Source organism: Manis javanica, chromosome 14 (genome assembly GCF_040802235.1).
Source record: "Manis javanica isolate MJ-LG chromosome 14, MJ_LKY, whole genome shotgun sequence".
In the NCBI taxonomy this organism is placed as follows: domain Eukaryota; kingdom Metazoa; phylum Chordata; class Mammalia; order Pholidota; family Manidae; genus Manis; species Manis javanica.
Genome location: NC_133169.1, coordinates 51954297 through 51974342, shown reverse-complemented (window position 1 = coordinate 51974342; position 20046 = coordinate 51954297). Strand labels below are relative to the sequence as shown.

General features: G+C 32.5%; 1 protein-coding gene across 17 annotated transcripts in view; it reads right to left on the bottom strand.

The window, feature by feature from the left end:
• The window catches only part of RAPGEF6 (Rap guanine nucleotide exchange factor 6), a 235842-nt gene that overhangs the window by 179824 nt on the left and 35972 nt on the right, over window positions 1-20046 (bottom strand). For 16 of the 17 annotated variants that reach the window (XR_012125294.1, XR_012125293.1, XM_073222084.1 and 13 more), the window contains exon 5: window positions 5952-6021. The exons of the other annotated variant lie outside the window; for it this stretch is intronic. Coding sequence is in view for 14 of the 16 variants with exons in the window: in XM_073222084.1 (XP_073078185.1) it covers window positions 5952-6021 (70 nt within the window). In the remaining 2 variants the exon portion in view is untranslated. The remainder of the gene's footprint in view (window positions 1-5951; window positions 6022-20046) is intronic. 17 annotated transcript variants of the gene reach the window in all.

The following is a 20046-nucleotide window of genomic DNA, read 5'->3' as shown; positions in this document are numbered from 1 at the left end:
CTATTCTCCCTGGGACACCTTATAATTTATTTAGAAGATTTTTTTTCCTATGTCCTATTTCTCTACTGGTTTATTCACTTTTCTATTCCTTTTTTTTCCCATTTTCTTTTGTGTTGGAATTTCATTATTAAAAAATATCCTTACATGCTTGACTGAATACATTTAACTGTCTGGAATGTGGTCAGTTTCATCTGCATGCTTGTTTTTCTGGGGCAGGGAGGTATTTTCTTCAGTTGATATGTACTGAAATGTCATTTTGTTTTATTTTTACAACAGCTATATATGGACTTACTAACTTTTCCTTTTTGTGGTGTTAGGGTGTTTCAGAAGATTCCTAGTTTAATAGCTTACCCTTATATAAAATATTTTGAAGTCCAGGCATTTTAGGATACCTTTTTGGTCTGTTGGTGGGAAAAGAGATTGTAAGACCTTGATTTTGCATTCATTTTGTCTTGCAGGATACTAAAACTTCCCCAGGTCCTTTTCTTTGTCAGCATTTAAATTAGCAAAAGGAGCTTGTTTCCTTTATACCTTTTGTCTTAACCCTGAAGCTTCTGAGAAGATGACTTCTGCAAATCACTCACAATTTTAAGTAACTTCTCCGTAGTCCCTATTCTTACCTGTAACACACACCTATTTAATGTTGAACTTAGTGTGGAAATAGGTCCAGCTTCTATTGCTGTGTTGTGTATATGTGTTGGCTAGCCTTTGCTCCCTACAAAGCCTGTCTGAGGGCTGGGAGTAGAGTGTGTGAGAGATCACATGCTGAAAATTCAGTAGTTTCTCTTTTACTTACAATTATTTTTAAGTCTGGGCATTCTCTGTCTTCAAGTTAGGCTGCAAGCATGGTTTGTGTGTGGATGTCTTTTACCTTCCTTGTAGGGCCACATTGTTCTTAGAGGATATATTGGGAGACGGGTAGTTAGTTACGTGGTTACCAATGACTTCAGCTCCTCAGAGGAAGTGAGATTTAAGTTAAAGTAATCAACTAATTAAGTTCTAAAAAACAATACAGGTTAAAAATTAAAATACAAGTTAAAAGTTCAGTAATAATGTCATGTGCAAGGTCTTCCTATTAAGCCTTATACCAAACCAGGAAGTCATAACAGGAAAAAAAAAAAAGCGATCAGAAAAAGAATGTAACTGACACAAAATTCATTTTAGTACAAAGTTAAAAAAATGAATTCATAGCCTCTTATAAACAGAAGGCTTATTTATTTAGTCATAAAAAGCTCTTATTAATAAAGAATAGTCCAAGTAGAAAAATGGGCAGGAGTTATGGATAAGAAAAATCCTCCATAAAGCATGAGAATATGCACAAGTTAAAACAATATTTCCTTGTAACGTATCAAATTAAGATGATTAATACTGCCAGGTGATCAGGAAGGTACATAGTAACATGCATTACCAATCACCAGAAGGTTTCTCAAATTTGTACAAATACATACAAAATAAGATTGTTTAAAAGAATTTGTCAAAATATTAAATATGTACACACTCAAACCAAGCATTTTTATGAATTCTATATAACTTCATCTAAAAAAAAAGGGCACCTGAGATAGGTACTGGTACAGAATGTTCAATACATTTCTGTATTTCACAGTAATGGTGAAAAACTATTTAAAAAATTATAATTTAAGATTCATCAATATGATGGATTGATAAAATCCTTCAGAAACCTCAGAAATAAAAACCTTAAAATTATTTTGTATTATTTTCTTATAACTTATAAAGCATTTTATTTTTTAATTGAGGTATATACAATAAAATGAACAAATCTTAATGTACAGCTTGAACAATTGTGACTCATTTATACACTTATGTAACCATTGCTGAGATCAAGATATTAAATATTCTAATTTATTCCCCACCCCTGCAACTTTTTCAACCATTTCCCCACATCCCTCCCTATGGCAACTACTAGTCTTTTCACTGTGACTATGAATCTATTTGTTTTGTTCACTCTTTCACCTTGCTTTTTTAAATTCCACATGTAAATGAAATTATATGGTATCTGTTTGGTTTATTTCACTAAGCTTAATACCCTCTAGGTTCATCCACGTTGTTGCAAACGAAAAAATTTCATTATTTTTTATGGCTGAGTAATATTCCATTGTAGATACATACCACCTCTTTATCCACTAATCTACTGATGGACATTTAGGTTGTTTCCATAGTTTGGCTATTGTCAATAGCTGTGATAAACCTAAGAGTGCTACATAACATTATAAATCAGTGATTTTGTTTTCCTTGGGTAAATTCCCAGAAATGGAATTGCTAAATCATACGGTATTTCCGTTTTTCGTTTTCTGAGAAACCTCCACACTGCTTTCCATAGTGGCTGTGCCAATGTGCAATCTCACCAACTGTGTACAAGAGTTCCCTTTTTCCACATCCTTGCCATTACTTATTTCTTGTCTCGTTGATTATTAGCCATTCTGACTGGTGTAAAGTGCTATTTCATTATGGTTTTGATGGGCATTTCCCTGATGATTACTGCTGTTGAGCATTTTTCCATGTGTCTGTTGGCCGTTTGCATGTTTTCTTCGGAGAATGTCCATCCAGGTCCTCTGTCCATTTTTTTTTATGTTGAGTCGTATGAGTTCTTTATGTATTTTGGAAATTAGCCCCTTGTTGGATGTATCACTTGCAAATATATTCTCCCACATGTAGGCTGCCTTTTTGTTTTGTTGATGGTTTCTTTTCCTGTGCCAAAGCTTTTTAGTACCACCTGTTTATTTTTGTTTTTGTTTCCCTTGCCTGGGGAAATGTATCCAGATATAATTGCTAATGCTGATGTTCAAGAGTTTACTGCATGTTTTCTTCTGTTTCATGACTTCAAGTCTTGTATTTAGCTATTTAATCTACTTCTACAGTTTATTGTTGTGCATGATGTAATACAATGATCCAGTTTCATTCTTTACATGTTAGCATGTTCATTCTTTTCCAAGTTACCATGTATGGAAGAAACTGTCTTTTCCTCACTTCTTGAGAGTATACTGAAGTATACTGTACTCTTTGTCATATATTAATTGACCATACAGGCATGGGTTTATTTCTCAGCTCTCTATTCTGCTCTACTGTTAAGTACTCATACAGCATTTTCAGCTATGCTGTTCATAATAATATCCAGTTTTGGCATTAAAAAATTACCAACCATGAATATATATACTTGATGTTAATTTTTTGGTGACATTAAAATTTTAAATTTTATATAGATGTGAATTTTTTTTCAGAAACAACTGAGTATAACCTGAAGAGAGTGCTTCTTGACTCTGAAATATGTCAGCATGTAGTTCCTAAAAATAAAGACTTTCTCTTACATAACTCTAGTAGTTATCAAAATCAGGAAATTCAGTATTACCTAATCCACAGTTTATATTCAAATTTCATCAACTGTGCTAACAACATCATTTATAGCTTCACACCCCTACCCCCAAAATTTAATACAACATCAAGCACTCTATTTGGTTATGCCTTTCCTCTCTTTTAATCTGGAACATTCCTCAGTCTTTGTGTATTTCTTGACATTGGTATATTTAAAGAGTATAGGCCAGTTAATTTGTAGAATGTCTTCAATTTCATTTGTCTGATTTCTCCTAATAATTAGATGGTTATTAGGTGTGAATTTCTGGCAGATATTTATCACAGAAGTAAGATTGTGTCCTTTTCAGTGCATCCTATCAGGAGTAAAAGGACATCAGTTTGTGATGACGGTATGTGTACTCACAATGGTAGCAGTAATTTTTGCTACAATGATATCCTCCACGTTTCCCTATCAGAAATTTGGTATATGGGGATTTGTGGGGAGATGTGCTGATACTATGTATTGTTTCTCATCAAACATCAGCCACAAGGTTAGCTTTCATTAATGATTTTCATTAATGATTAATCAACTATCAGGAAGAACTTTTCCTTCTCCCTCAATCATTCATTCCTATCAGGAGTTACAAATTCTTATATATGGGGGGGCAAGGGGGTAATGCCACCAATTACTATGCATTTTTACTTGGAATCTCAAACTGTCCCAGATTTGGCCAATGGGAGTCCCTTCAATCTGGACCCTCTGTCCTTTTGCTGGATCCCAAAACTCTCTGAATATTCCCTTACTTTATAGGGTGGGTAATGAAAATATTTTATATTTTGTTGGAGATGCATATTATTAAAGGTATAGATTTGTAAAATCTCAATAAATTACATATGCTTAAAATATGTGTACTGGTTCATGTTAATACTCTAGCTAGTCGCACTTCTTGCAATGTTATGGGCAAGCAATTCTTATATTATCTTATGTGTAAGTACATACACTGATCATATTGGAAACTAAATTTCTCACTGTTAGAGAAAGTAGGTACAAATAAGCAAAGAGGAAAAGACAGAATAAACTCTGTTTTAAAAATAAAGGAATATAGACATATGCATATGTGTGTGTGTACATACACTCAGACCTGTGTTTTCTAGCTTTGTGCACCAAGAAGCACTACAAGCCGTGAGGTATCTAGAGCAATGAAAACAACTAGCAGTCAGATCTTGGTTTCTAAATACTATTCTCCAGTAAAAGCAAGCAAGTGTCCTTAGAGAAAAAGCTAACTCCAGGTGTGGGGCAGGGACAAAGCTTTCTCTTTAAGGGGAAAACTAATTTAATAGTTTATAAATAATTAATTCATAATTAATTTAATGCACAGAACAGTACACTTAAAAATGGTTAAGATGTAGATTTTATGTTCAGCATATTTAACAATAAAACAAAAAAGCAATATATATGAGAACACTATATTAAAGGCACTATTCTTTTCTCATGAAGCATGAGAAATACAAATGTATCAACTGACAAATAAAAGATAAACCAGTACTGTCTGTTTTCTTGCCGTGTCCCTCAATGTATTTATTTAAATAAGGGAGTTCTGAAGCCTTGATAAGCCATGTATATTGATATTTAAAGAAAATAAACATAAACAACACCTAGTCCAAGACTTGAACAAATTTGAATTCAAGTAACATTCACTGAATACTTACTATGCAGGCAGCACTCTGGCATATTACTGCAGACACAAAGTAAGACATAATCTTTGCCTTTCAGGAGCTTAAAATCTAGTTGTTTATATGAAATTTAGGACACTTAGTGCATGATATAGATAATCCACTTTGGGGAAGAGAAAAATTACCTGAAACTATCAATCTGATATAGTATCATGACATGGAAAAGCAGTTTAGTTTTGAGCCATGACATTAAAATGCTTCATTATGAAGTCAACCTCACTTCTCAATAGTTCACAGCAAAATCAGCTGACATGATCATCTACACAAGATGCTAGTAGGACAAGGTGTCCATTCAGCATAAGCTATTTTCCAGTAAGGTCGTTTCGGAATAAGGTAAAAAGGGAGCTGTGTTCTTGCTTCTTCAAATGCTTAAAAAAAAAAGTCAGATATTCTAAAGTTATATCAACTACTGAGCTTTCTTAGGAAAAGTAAGGAGTTATTCCTTAAATATACTCTGTTAAAGTAGAAATATTAAGATCTAAACCATTTATAATTACATGCCTTTCCTCCCCCCATCTCTTCCTTTCAAGTTCAGAGCACAGAACATGGATGTTCAAAGACTATTAAACTAAATTTAGCAGGAAAAGAGAAAACACTTTAAAAGTGCTTCAAATGCAGAAGGGCCCCTTTTTAAAAGCCTTTATTTAGAATTTCTGGTATAGGTAGTAAAAGCAATTACCAAATTTGGAACATGTTATATATATAACTATATCATGTTTCAAGTTCTCTCAAGGATCAGAAAAAAATTAAAGTAGATGAAAATGTGTCAAACATTGTATATGAATTTGGTGCTACTTAATATTTAAAAAGTCATAGTAATGGAACCTCCACTGAGTGTTTAAAAGCCTACTACATTTAAAATTGAAACTGAAGCAGATCAAAAACAATTCAGCATTCTTTAAAGTTCTTACCACAATCATTTCTGAAGGCTCTAACACAAGACAATCACATCCTCTTTTTCCTCCAAACTGCTTACCAAAACTATAAAAACAGAAAAACAATTTCTTTAGCAAAGGTTATAAATAAAATATGTCAATATAGGAAAAAAAATGAATCAAAGAAAACTAGATATTAACCAAGAAATTCCTATCCTATCACTTACATTAATGAAGTAAGAGTTTTTTAAAAAATAAAAATAAAACTTTCCTCTTTCTTGCCTAGATGTAACTGGTATCAATACAGTTGTGTGAAAATTCTTTTAAATGTCTGCCTTTAGTCTCTAAAACTAATTATAAAAGATACCTTCATAATTTCAAATTTTGAACAGTTATCAGTATATGTTAAATTCAAGTAAAAACACAATAAAGAGTAAAGCCACAATTATGGAATATTTTATAATAGTAAATTATTTTTAGTATTTTAGGGAGATTAGACAACAGATATAACCAACTTTCAAAATATCCACATTTGAATATATAAAGAAATGCAGTTAGATATAGAGGTAATTTATTTTTGAAAATAGTGTTGAAGCCACTTGCTAGCTTTTTGGAAGAAACTAAAATTGAATTGGTACTGAAAGAAAATATGAGATTTTTATATTCTTCATTCAGAGATTCAGCAAATCAAAAACAAAAGCATTCATAAAGGGAAAACAATGATGTTTTCATTTTAAAAGATAAACTGAATTTTTAATTTTATAAATTAATTTTAATTTATAATAAAATCATTTTTATTTTGTGGAGGAAACAGAAAAAAATGCTTGCTAATTATGAGACAAAAGGTTAACATTCTTAATATGCAGAGTACACTTAAATAATAGTAGCAACCTAAAATATTATATTAATGAAAATTAAGTACCATGGCCAATTATAAAATAAATAATTATTCCAAAGTAGCTAACCAAAAAAATTAACAAAAACACACCACCAATAATGCAAAGTATGAAATACCAAAAAGCAAACTTTAATGAAGAAATACAGAAGTCTTTCTGTATTTATAAACACTATGCAATTCTACTGATGGACTAGAAATAGGACTTGAATAAAGAAAGTGACATATCACATACTTTTATGAGAGGGTCAATATTATACAAATTTTGATTTTTCACAAAGTATAAGGTTATATACAAATATCAGTTTATAACAAAACACTAATTCTAACCCAAATGTAATAAATTACTTTTGTACATAACAAAAACCCACTTCTATATTTTCTTACATCATCTAATACATGAGACAAAAGCTAATTTCTAAGTTTGCTTTCATCCGGAATGGATTAACCAGGACTAGATTTACTCTCCCATCTGAAAAAACTTCAAAATCTGACAAAATAGATACATTAAACAAATTAAAGACACTGGAAAACAAGCAGGACAAGGCTGTGATCCCTAAGAGAGGGAATTAAAAAAATTAAGGTGACCTCTACAATAACCCATTTTATTACCTACAGACAATCTCTAGGCCACAATGCAAGAAGGGAGAAACCTAACACAGCCTGGCAATCTCACTGAACTGAAGACACAGAGCTAGTTGGGTTGTGAGTAGTGAAGGAAGAAAGATCCTTAAAATGTATGGAGTTGACTGCAGGAAACGAAGGAGCAGCAGAGAGGAGAGAGAGTACATGTGTGAGTGCACAGGTGCACTCTGGTGACCTTCAGGAAGATTCCCCTGAGTCTGTGGGCGAGCCTATGAATATGTGAGGAAAAAAACAATTTAAAAGCCAGAGTGGAAAGACCACATAATACATGCAGCATTGAGTAGGGTCCTCAGAAATGTATTTCCTTAATGATGTGATGAATTAGTTCTACACTAAAGTGCTGGACTTACTTAGTCGAATGAAAGACACAAAATGATCAAATGGATTCAATTACTTAAACTCCATGTCAGAAGAAAGCCCAATACAACATTAAAGAAATGTAACAAAAATTAAACCCAGGAACACAAAATTCACAATGTTCAATGTCCACTAAAACAAAATAAAAAACAAGCATGGAAAGAAACAGGAAAAGCTAATCCATTAACCAACAGTAAAACCAATCAACAAAAACAGACCCAGGACTGCCAGCAATGAGTGAATCAGCAGACAAAAACATTAAAACAGCAAAGTATATGCCATATTCAAGAATATATATATACTTTAAAGAGAGAAACAGAAGCTAAAACAAAAAACAAAAAAGCCTAAAAGATGTTTTATCACATCGCATATAAAGGCACAAACTATCTGGTTGTCCCATTTTTTAATATGTTAAAATTGGTGAGTGGCTTCAGACAGTATCAACTTAACATTCTCATTATAAAGTTTCCTTTCAATTTTTCAACTATTAGTTTAGCATCCCATTTTGATCAGTGCCTTTATTGAAAGTGTAATTAGGGCTATTGAAATAGGCATTTTACAATTCTATCATTCCTACTGGATTTATCAACTAGAGTACTGATACAAACAAACATACTCCCTTCAACTATGAGTTCTGGGAATGATCGTTTATATAAGAAAGGCAGGATAAATATTTCAACTGTAGATGACATGACTGTATATTAAGTAAATCCTGTACTTCTGGTAAGAAGTGAAATTAGCAAGATTGAAGGATACAAGCTCAATGTCCAAAAATTGGTTTTCTGTGTATTATCAACAAATAATCTAAAAAATTATTTTAATTTCATTAAAAACAGGAAGAAAACATAGAACACTCAGATAAACTTATCAAAATATGTACAAGAACCCTACAAAATGATAAACTAAAACACTACAAAATGTTGCCGAGAGAAATTAAAGATGACCCAAATAAAATGAAATATATATCCTGTTTTTTGATTAAATGGTTCTACAGATCCAATGCAATGAAAAAATTGCCTTAGAGAAATTGACATAATGATTCAAAAATTTACATGGAAACGTAACAAACCTAAAATAGCTAAAACAATTTTGGAGAACTAAGTTAGAATATTTATATTAACAGATTTCAAGACGATAAATACTACAAAGCTAAAATAAAGCTAGAATTCTCAAGATGGTATGTCATTAGATCAACTTACAGATCAATGAAACAGGATAGAGAAAACAAATGAGACCTTTAGAAATACAGTCAACTGAAGTTTGGCAAAAGCACCAGGGGAATTCAATGGTAGAAAAGGTATATTCTATAAACGGTGATGGAACCATGTATAAATACAAAAAAAAGTGGGGGATGATCTTAAACACCATAAATAAAAAATTAGAAATGGATCGGAGATATAAATGGGAAAAAAAAGGAAGTTATGAAATTCTCAAAGTAATAGAATTTTTGTATATACCTTACATCAGGGTTAGAAAGTTTCCTTCTTTATGTATAGTATGTTCAAAAATTTTACCATGAATGAGTTTTGGATTTTGTCAAATTTTTTTTTTGTGTTTACTGAAAGAATCACATGATTTTTGTTCATTATTTTACTAACAGAGTATTAACTGATTTATGAATGCTAAACCTCCTTACATTCCTGTGATAATTCCAATTTGATCACAGTTTTTAATACTTGTAATATATTTCTGGATTTGGTTTGCTGTTATTTTGTTAACTTTTGTATGAATGTTCATGAGAGAGAACAATTTGTAGTTTTCTTGTGATATCTATGTCTGGCATTGGTATCAGGGTAATACTGAACTCAACTAAAATAGGTTGCAAGTGTTCCCTCTCCTCCCATTTTCCAAGAGTTTTTGCACAGGATATGTAATAATGCTTCCTTAAACATCTGAAAATACTAGCAGTAAAGCCATCTGGGCCTAAGTTTTGTGAGAATATACTTTATTATTAATGTAATTTATTTACTTTCCATAAGTATACTCAAAGTTTCTATTTCTTTTTGAGTCTACTTATGGTAATGTATACCTTTGTAAGATTTGTCCAATTTGTTGTTATAAAGTGGCTCATAAAATTCCAATACTTTCAATTTCTGTAGGATAGTAGTTTCTCCTTTGATGCCTGATTTTGGCAATTTGTCTCTTCTCTTTTTAATGGTCAAACTCAAGGTTTATCAATTTCAAAGACTTTTTCAAAGAACCAACTTTTCATTTCATTGATTTTTCTCTATTGTTTTTCAAGGTTTTATTTCATTAACTTCCACTCGACCTTTACTTTTATTTGCTTTGAGTTTATTTTGCTATTATTCTAAAGATGGAAATTTAAGATGACTGAATTGAGACCATTCTTTTCTCCTAAATATGCTATTAATTTAGTGCTTTATATTTCCTAAGACACCTTAGTTGAATCCCATAAATTTTGGTGTGTTCATTTTCACTCATTTCAAAAAAACTTTCTAATTTCTATTGTTAACTCTTCTTTGACCTGTGGGTCACTTATAAATGTATTGTTTAAACACATTTCTTCCTGGAAATGACATATTATCTAATTCCAATCTATTCAGAGGACAAACTTTGGATGACTTCAATCCTTTTCAATTAATTGAGACTTCCTTTACGGCCTAGAATATGCTCTAGTCTGGAGAATGACCTATGAGTCTGAAAAAAAAAAATATGTATCAGATCAAAGTGGTCGATATAGTTTTCTTTACGTGAATTTTTCACTCTAGTCGTTCTATTAATTGAAAATAGAGTTTTGAAATCTCCAGCTGTAAGTTAAATTTCTCCTGATCCTTTCAATTCTATCAGTTTTTACTGGTTTTATTTTGGGACTCTATTATTAAATGCATACACAACAAATACTCTTGTATGTTCCTAATGTCATGATCCTTTTAGCACCATGAAATTTTGCTATTAGTCTCTAGTAATATTTCCTGTTTTGCAGTCTCTTTTGACTGATATTAACATGACCATACCAGTTCTCTTATGAATATAATTTGCCTAATATATCCTCTTCTATCCTTTTACTTCCAGTGTATTTGTACTTTGAAGCTAAAGTATTTCCTACAGACAGCACATAATTAGATTGTAAAAAATGCAAAACATTAAGAATCTGTTAAACTCTATCTTTTGACTGCAATGTCTAGACCATGCACATATAGTGAAATTACTGATGTGGCTGGATTATGTCAGTCATTTTCCTGTTTTGTAAATGCCTCGTCTTCTTTATTCCTCTGTTACTATTTTACTGCCACATCATGTCTGTTAAATGAATATTTTCAGTGTGCCATTTAAATTCCTTTGATGATTTCTACATGTTATTTTTTATATTCTTAATGGTTAATCGACAGATTATAATATGCATTGTGAATAAGACAATGCTATCCACTCTCACCACTACCAACCAACACTATACTTGGGATTAGGCAGTGTAATAAGGCAAGAAAAGGAATTAAAGGCATACAGAATGGGTAGGAAGAAATAAATCTCTTTACTGAAGATGACTGATCCTGTATGTTGAAAACTCTAAGGACCGGCAAACTTAACATTAGAACTTACATATGGATCACAGTATATAAAATCAATATATAAGAACCATTGCATTTCTATATTCTAGCAATGAATAACAAAAATAAAATTAAGAAAACAGTGCCATTCAGAACAGCATCAAAAGAAAAAATACTTGGGAACAATTTAACAGAAGTGCAAGACTTATACATTGAAAAATGCAAAACATTATTAGAGAGAAATTAAAGAAGATGTAAATATATGTAGAAACAATTCATGTTCAGATTGAAAGATGCAATACTGATAATACTACAAGTTTCCCCAAATTAATCTATAGATTCAGATTATATCTGGACTTCCAGTTTTCTCTGTGGCATGTAAGAACCTTGGAAATTGCCACTCTGTCCTAATACCAAGTAAAAAGCTGAAAAAACTGATAATCAAAACTTTTCTTAGATCCATAAAAACAGGTAACTGGGCAAATTGCTGCCCCCAAATTAGAGAAGGGCAGATGAATACAGAGAATCACAACTTAGAGCAGCAAACTCTACAGGAACCAGTGCCAGGGCAAGGAAAATGCAACTGTAATTGACAAACTGAGGGAGGCTCACTGTAGACAACTCTTGAGAGTTAAAACTACAGAGAAGCACAGTCACTGAAGGGGCCCCCACACTTTTTTGAGTTTTACATCATCATTATCTCTATCAGGTTCTCACAGTGAATAACAGAAAAAGCCCCTTATGCTTTTGGCAGCAGCAGTGGAAAAGGAACCATTCTGAAACACACTACCGTATTCTGTTCTGAAACAAGGCCTGCCCTTACGAGGAAACGATTCCATCAAAGCCTAACAGACCTGCAGAAAGGGAAATGCCCAACTCAAGTTGGCTCTAGCCTTCCATGTTGAGAAAGGGCAAGATCCAACTCCAGTCCTCTTAGCTATTCTGTCCCATCCAAATGGAGAAAAAAACTGACAAACAAATGTGAAGGTCACAGTTCAAATTCAAAACAAATGTGAAGGTCAAGCTCACTATAAGACTGAAATCTAACCACACAACTATAGAATGCCTTCCATCCCCCCACACCTTACTAGCACATTACTGAAGGAATTCCTTTTGCCTACTATATCATGACTGGTTACTGAGAGAAAGTTACAAGTCACTAAAAAAGCAAAAAACAAAATTGGAAGAGACAGAGCATCAAAGCCAGACTCATATATGACAGGGACGTACGATAATTCTATACCAGAACCAAGTAGGATTTAGCCCAGGCATACAAGGGTGGTTCACCAAACAAAAATCAATTAATGTAATCCATCACCTCAATAGGCTAAATGAGGAAAAATTATGTATGAAGAGATGCAGAAAAGCACTTGACAAAATCCAACATCCATTCATGATAAAAATTCAGTAAACTAGAAATAGAGAATTTCCTCAACTTGATAAAGCCTACCTACAAAAAACCAACAGCTAATATCATATTTAATTGGGAGAAAGTCATTGCTTTATCACTAGATAAGGAATTAAGAAAGGATGTCCTCTCTCAAACAATGCTTCTCAAGATCATACTGCAAGTCCTAGCTAGAAAAAGAAGAGTAATGCAGACTGGGAAGGAAGATATAAAACTGTATTTGTTTGCAGACAGTATTTTCATCTATGTAAAAATCTGAAAAACTGACCAAAAAAACCTCCTGGAAATAGCAAGTAGTTACAGCAAGGTTGCAGGTTTATAAGATTAATATATAAAAGTCAACTGATTTCCTATATACCAGCAATTAACAAATGCAATTTGAAATTAAAAACACAATGCCATTTATACTAGCATCCCAAAAATGAAATACTATGGTAAAAATCTAACAAAATATGTACAAGATCTATATAAAGAAGAACTAAATAAGAGATATTCAATATTCATGCTCAGGGAGACACAATATTGTTAATAGGTCAGTTCTTCCCAAGTTGTTTTATAGATTCAGCACAATCCCAATCAAAATCCCAGAAAGTTATTTTGTGGATATTGAAAAACCGATTCTTAAGTTAATGTAGAGAGGCATAAGGTTCAGAATAGCAAACATTGAAGGGGAAATATGAAATCAGAGGGCTATTGTTATCAAACTTCAAGACTTACCATAAAACTACAGTAATTAAGACAGAGTTGTACTGGTAAAAGAGACAAAAGAGATCAATGGAACAGAGTAGAGTGCCCAGAAGTAGACCCCCATAAATAAACTCAACTGATTTTTGACAAAGCAGCAAAGGAAGCACATTAGAGCAAATTTAGTTTTTTCAACAAATGGTGATGGAACAATTGGACATCCACATGCAAAAAAAATGAATGTAGACACAGACCTTACACCCCTCACCAAAATTAACTTAAAATGGATCATAGATCTAAATGCATAACACAAAACTATAAAACTCCTAGAATATAACATAGGAGAAAACCTAGATGACTGAGTATGACAATGACTTTTTAGTTGCAACACTAAAGGTATGATGCATGAAAGTAATAATTGATAAAGTGAACTTCATTAAAATTATAAACTTCTGCTCTATGAAAGACTAACTCAAGCCATAGACCGGGAGAAACTATTTGCAAGAGACAAATCTGATAAGGGACTGTTTATCCAAAACATACAATGAACTCTTAGCACTCAACAATAAGAACACCAATAGAAATTTAAGAATGGGCAACACCTTTTTTTTAAATTTAATTTTATTATTTTTTATTGTTATTTTTTAAAAATTTTTATTAAGGTATGATTGATATACACTCTTATGAAGGTTTCACATGAAAAAACAATGTGGTTACTACATTTACCCGTATTATCAAGACCCCACCCATATCCCAATGCAGTCATTGTCCATCAGTGCAGCAAGATGAAAATGGGCAACATCTTAACAGACACCTCACCAAAGAAGATACAGAAATGGTAAGTAAGCACATGAAAAGCTCCATATCACATGTCAAGGGAGGAATGAATAGGTGGAACTCAGAGGCATTTTGGCCATTAATGGTGGATACAGGTCATTACATATTTGTCCAAATCCAGAGAATGTACACCACCAAGAATAAACCCTAAAGTTAACTATGCACTTTTGATGGTGATGATGTGGTAATGAGATTCACCATCTATAACAATGTGCCACTCTGGTGAGGGAAGCTGATAATGGTGGAGGTTATGCACGAACGGGGGTAGGAAAATCTATTCCTTCTGTTCTATTTTCCTGTGAGCCTAAAATTGCTCAAAAAACTAGTCTATTTTGAAATAATATATCACTTCTTATAAAAATCCCAACAGGCTTTACTGTGTAAGTTGACAAGCAGATCCTGAAATTTATATGGAAACACAAAGGACCTTAAATAATCAGAACCTTTCAAAAAAGGAACAAAGTTGTGAGACATAATACCAACTTGAAAACTTAAAGCCACAATAATCAAGACAGCAGTCCTAGTACCAAGACAGACAAACAGTTACATGGAAAAGAATTCAGAACAGGTAAACTAAGCAGCATCACACACACGGTCAACTGTTTCTCAATAAAGGTACCAAACAATTCAATGCCTTTTCATTAAATGGCACTGGGTATCTTGGTTATCTTTATTACAGAGAACCAAAAAGAAACAAAAACAAAAATTAAGTCACAAAGGGCAGAGGCCAAAATATAATAGCTAAATCTGAAAAACCCCTAGAAAAAAATTGTGAGGTTAGGTTAAACAAAGATTTCTTACATATGATACTAAAACCATAACCCTCAAAAAAAAAAAAACTTAGTAGACTTCATCAAGATTTAAAACATCTATGCTTCAAAACACTATAATGAAAAGGAAAAGACAAGACACAGACCAAGAGACCTGGGAAGGAGGTATGTTCCAATATCTCCAATATTCAAGGATGCTTTAAACTGTGGATAGTTTTGAATCCTACATATAAAATGTTTTTTCCTATACATACATACCTATGATAAAGCTTAACTTGTAAATTAGGCATAGTAAGAAATTAACAATAGAAAAATTATAATATACAGTAATGAAAGTTATGTGAATATGTTCTCTCAAAATATCTGTATTCACCCTTTTTATGAGATGATGTGAGATGATAAAATGCCTACATGGTGAGATTAAGTGAGGTGAATGACACAGGGATTATGATGGTGCATTAGGCTACTTACTGACCTGACAACACATCAGAAGGAAGCTCATCTGCTCCAGCCCACAGCTCACTGTGGGTAACCGAAACCACGGAAAGAAAAAGCCCACAGGGAAGGGGATTATATGAAAACCATGTATCTGATAAAGAACTTGTAACACAATTAAAAAATATATATCTGAGAAAGAACTTGTATCCAAAACATATACATTCTTACAACTTGATAACAAGACAACTGAAAATGCAGAAAAACTTTGGATAGACATTTCAACAAAAGAGGCATAGGAATACCTAATAAGCACAGGAAAGAAAAGATCCTCAACCACACTATCACTATTGAAATGCAAGTTAAAATTCAATACATACTAGAACTGTCAATACCGAGTGATGGAGTGGGATGTGGAGAAACTAAATCCATTCTATGTTGCTTGTCAAAATGTAAAACAGTAGTAATCTTAAACAATCTGGCCCTTTCCTTTAAAAGTTAATGCTTATCATTCAACATAGCAATTCCACTCCTGGATATCTACAAAAGACATGAAAATATATGGCTCATGTAAAGACTTGCATATGAGTCTTGATAACACCATTGTTTGTAAAAGCCCCCAAACTCTAACAATAAACATTTTCAAGTTCTTCAACTCTTGATGAATGGCTAGATGAGATGTGGTATCTTCATTGAATGAAATACAATTTTTAAAAACGGGTATGCTACAACTGATGTGTGCTAACATAGATGAGCCTCAAAACATTATGCTAAGTGACATAAGCCTAAAACAAAAGACTAATTTTAAATGCCTGCAGAAGGCAGATTAGATTAACTGCAAAAGGACAAGAGGTACCTTTTTCAGGTAATGGAAGTCATCTATAACTGTGCTGCACCACATGCATTTAAATTATTGAACTGTGAACTTGAGATGCATGAATGTTATGGTATGCAAATCATCCTCCAGTAAAGCTATGTTAAGAAGACTAAGAAAACACTGAAGAGAATCTTTATGAACTTGGAGTAGGCAATAATTAGGACATGTAAGTACTACAAACAAAGAAAAAATCATCCTTCGGACTTTATCATAATTAAAGAAGTCACCATTGAAAAATGAAAAGGTAAAACAGTCTGGGAGAAATATTAGCAACACATTATCTCACAAAGAATTCTTATGCATAGTATGTAAGTAACGTAACTCAAAAATAAAAAGGCAATACTAAAGTAGGTATGTGAGTGGTCAATAACTACATGCAAAATATGCTCAATATCATTAGTTATCATGGAAGTGAAAATTAATACCGCAATGAGATCCCACTGTACACACCAGAACAGCTAAAATTAACAATTAAACATTTCAAGCACTGAAGAGGATACTGAGCAACTGCAATTCTCATAAGCTGGTGGTAAGAATATAAATGGTACAATTCAACAAAACATTTTGGCTTTTTTGTTTGTGTAAGATTTTTAGTGTTCTGTGATTTTTTTCAGATATTTTAATTTTTCTTTTTGAAGTATAGCTGATATACAATCTTATATTAGTTTCAAGTATATAACACAGTGGCTTAACAGTTACCTACATTATTAAATCCTCACCCACACTAGTGCAGTTACTGTCAACATAAGAAGGCGTTACAGAATCACTGGCTATAATCTTCATGATGTGCTACCATCCCCATGACCAACTTACATTATGACTGAGAAATTTTGTGCCCCTTTATCCCCCTCACCCTTCCCACTCACCCACCCCAACCCCTTCCCCATGTGTAACCACCAGTCACTTCTCAGTGTCTATGAGTGTACAGCTATTTTGTTCATTGTTTTGTTTTTTTTTAGATTCCACAAATAAATGAAATCATATGGTCTTTTTCTCTGTTTGGCTTTTTTTTTTAAGTTAAAATACCTTTAACTTAGCCATTGTACACCTGGGTATTTACTTAAGAAAAACAAAAACACATGTTCATGCAAAGACTTGTACCTAAATATTCATAAGCACTTTATTGGTAATAGCCAAAAATTGGAAATAATCTTAATGTCTTTACTAACTGAATGGAAAAATACATTGTGGCATACCCACACAATGGAATACTACTGAACAACTTTACAAAATGAACTATTGATACAGAGCAACATGAAGTAACCTCTAAAACATTATGTTAAATGAAAAATCTTGGATACAAAAAACTATGCAACATACTACTCCATTTATATAAAATAGTAGGAAATAAAAACTAATCTGTACGCCAGAAAGGAGAACAATGGTTGCCTAATGATGAGAGTGCAGGAAAATACAGATTAAAAAATGGGCATATATATAAAGGGCATCTATGAAAAATTCAGAGCTCTAATTGGTGAAAAACAATTCTACTTTCCCATCCTTAACTTCCCTTTTAGAGTGAAAGCAAGTTCATGCTGCTATGTATATCAGTAGTCTATTCTCACTATGTCTCTTCAACATTGGAGTTTTTCTCTGTGCAATAAGGTAGGGGAAGAGGGGCATAAATATTTTAAAAAAAGAAACAAAATTATCTAGTTATGGGATCTTATATAAAGTCCTAAAGAATCTACAAAACAGCTATTACAACGTGAATTTTAATAAGGTTGCAACACAAAAGATAAACATATGTAACACCTCAACACTGAAAATCACTTAATACTGCTAAGAGAAATTAAAGATGACCTACACAAAGAGTAATGTACCTTTGTTCATGGTTTAAGAGTCAAATATTAAGATGACAATACTCCCCAAACTGGTCTACAGATTCAGTGCATTACCAATCAAAATCCTAAACTTTTTAATTAAATGATTCCAAAATTGACATGAAACTGCCAAGAACCTGTAATAGCCAAAATAATTTGGCAAAGTTGGAGGACCTATTCTACTTTTTTATATGATTTACTATAAAACTACAGTCATCAGGATAAGGTGATACTGGCACCAAACTGAAAAATAAATAAATGAAGCAAAGCGTTGGAAAACAGACCCACAAATATATGGTCAATTAAATTTCAACAAAGGTGCAAAGGTAAGTCAGTGAAAGGATAGTTATGTTGATAAATGGTGCTGGAACAACGAAATACGTAAATAGGTAGAAAAATGAAATTAGATCCACATATCATACCATGTAAAAAAAAAAAAAAAAAGACCTCAAAATAGATCAAAGACCTAAACAGATAATTGTATCTAAAACTATAAAACTTCCAGAAGAAAGAATAAGAATTCTTTGTCACCTCTGGTTACTCAAAGATTTCTTACATACAACAAAACCAGACCATTAAAGAAAAAAAACCTGATAAAGAGAACTTCATCAAAATTTAGTTATTCTGCTCTTCAGAAAACACAATCCACAGACTGGGAGAAAGTATTTGCCAGTCGTAGATCTGTTAAAGGACTTGTATACAGGTTAAAGAATTTCTGAAATTAAAAAATAAGATATCAACCCTACTCATCCACCCCATGCTCAAATGATCAAAAGATTCAGAGACACTTCACAAAATATGTCATTGACAAACACATGAAAAGATGCTAACCATGAGACTTTAAAGAAATACAAATATAAAGCACAATTAGATACAATGACATAGCAGTTAGGATACGTAACTGAAAAAGACTATCCTTACCAACTGTTGGTGAGCATGTGATGTGGAACAACTGGAACTCTCACACACTGCTGGTGGGAATGAAAAAGTGACACAACTTTGGAAGAGTATAGCACTTTCTTAAAAGGTTAAATATCTACATACCACATAACCTAGCCATTCCAAAATAGTTACATATCCAAAGTAAATGAAAGTTTGTGTCCAGATGAAGAGTTATAACCCAGCCATCCTATTACTACATACGTAGAGATATGAAAGCATATATCCATACAAAGACTATACAGAAATGTTCATAGCAACGCTAATCAAAAATGATAAATAACCAAAATGTCCATCAGCAGCTGAATACTGAATAGTGATATACCCATACAAGAGAACACTGCAGTAAAAAGGAATATTGATATGTATAACAGCATAAACCTCAAAATAATTTTATTAAGTATGAGAAGCCAGAGAAGAAAAGAGTGTACCTTTTATAAAATTTTATAAAAAATTAACTAATCTATAGTAACAAAAAAATAGTCAGTGATCCCTGTAAACAAAGGGAGAGGTAAAGGAAGGATGAGAGGGAAGGTTTACAAAGGGACATAAGAGAATTTTTTTGGAGGAGGGGAGTGATGGGTATGTTCATTATCTTTATATCACAGCCATGGTTTTACAGATGTATACATATGCCAAAACTTATCAAACTGTATACTTCAAATATGCGCATTTAGTTTACATCAATTATAGACATCATAGAGTTGTTTAAAAAGAATTAAAATGAAAATGCAAGCCAAAAAATGATAAAATGTGTGCAATACCTATCAGCTTGCATCATGAATGTATTAAGATTCCTACAAAATAATAAAGACAAACAACTCAACTTCAGAACAGACAAAAACAAAACAAAAAACTATAAACAAAAAATAGAGGAAGCAATGGCCAATAAGCACAAGGAGAAGTCTCAATATCATTATGCAGCAGGAAAATTTAAACTAAAGCCACTTTACAG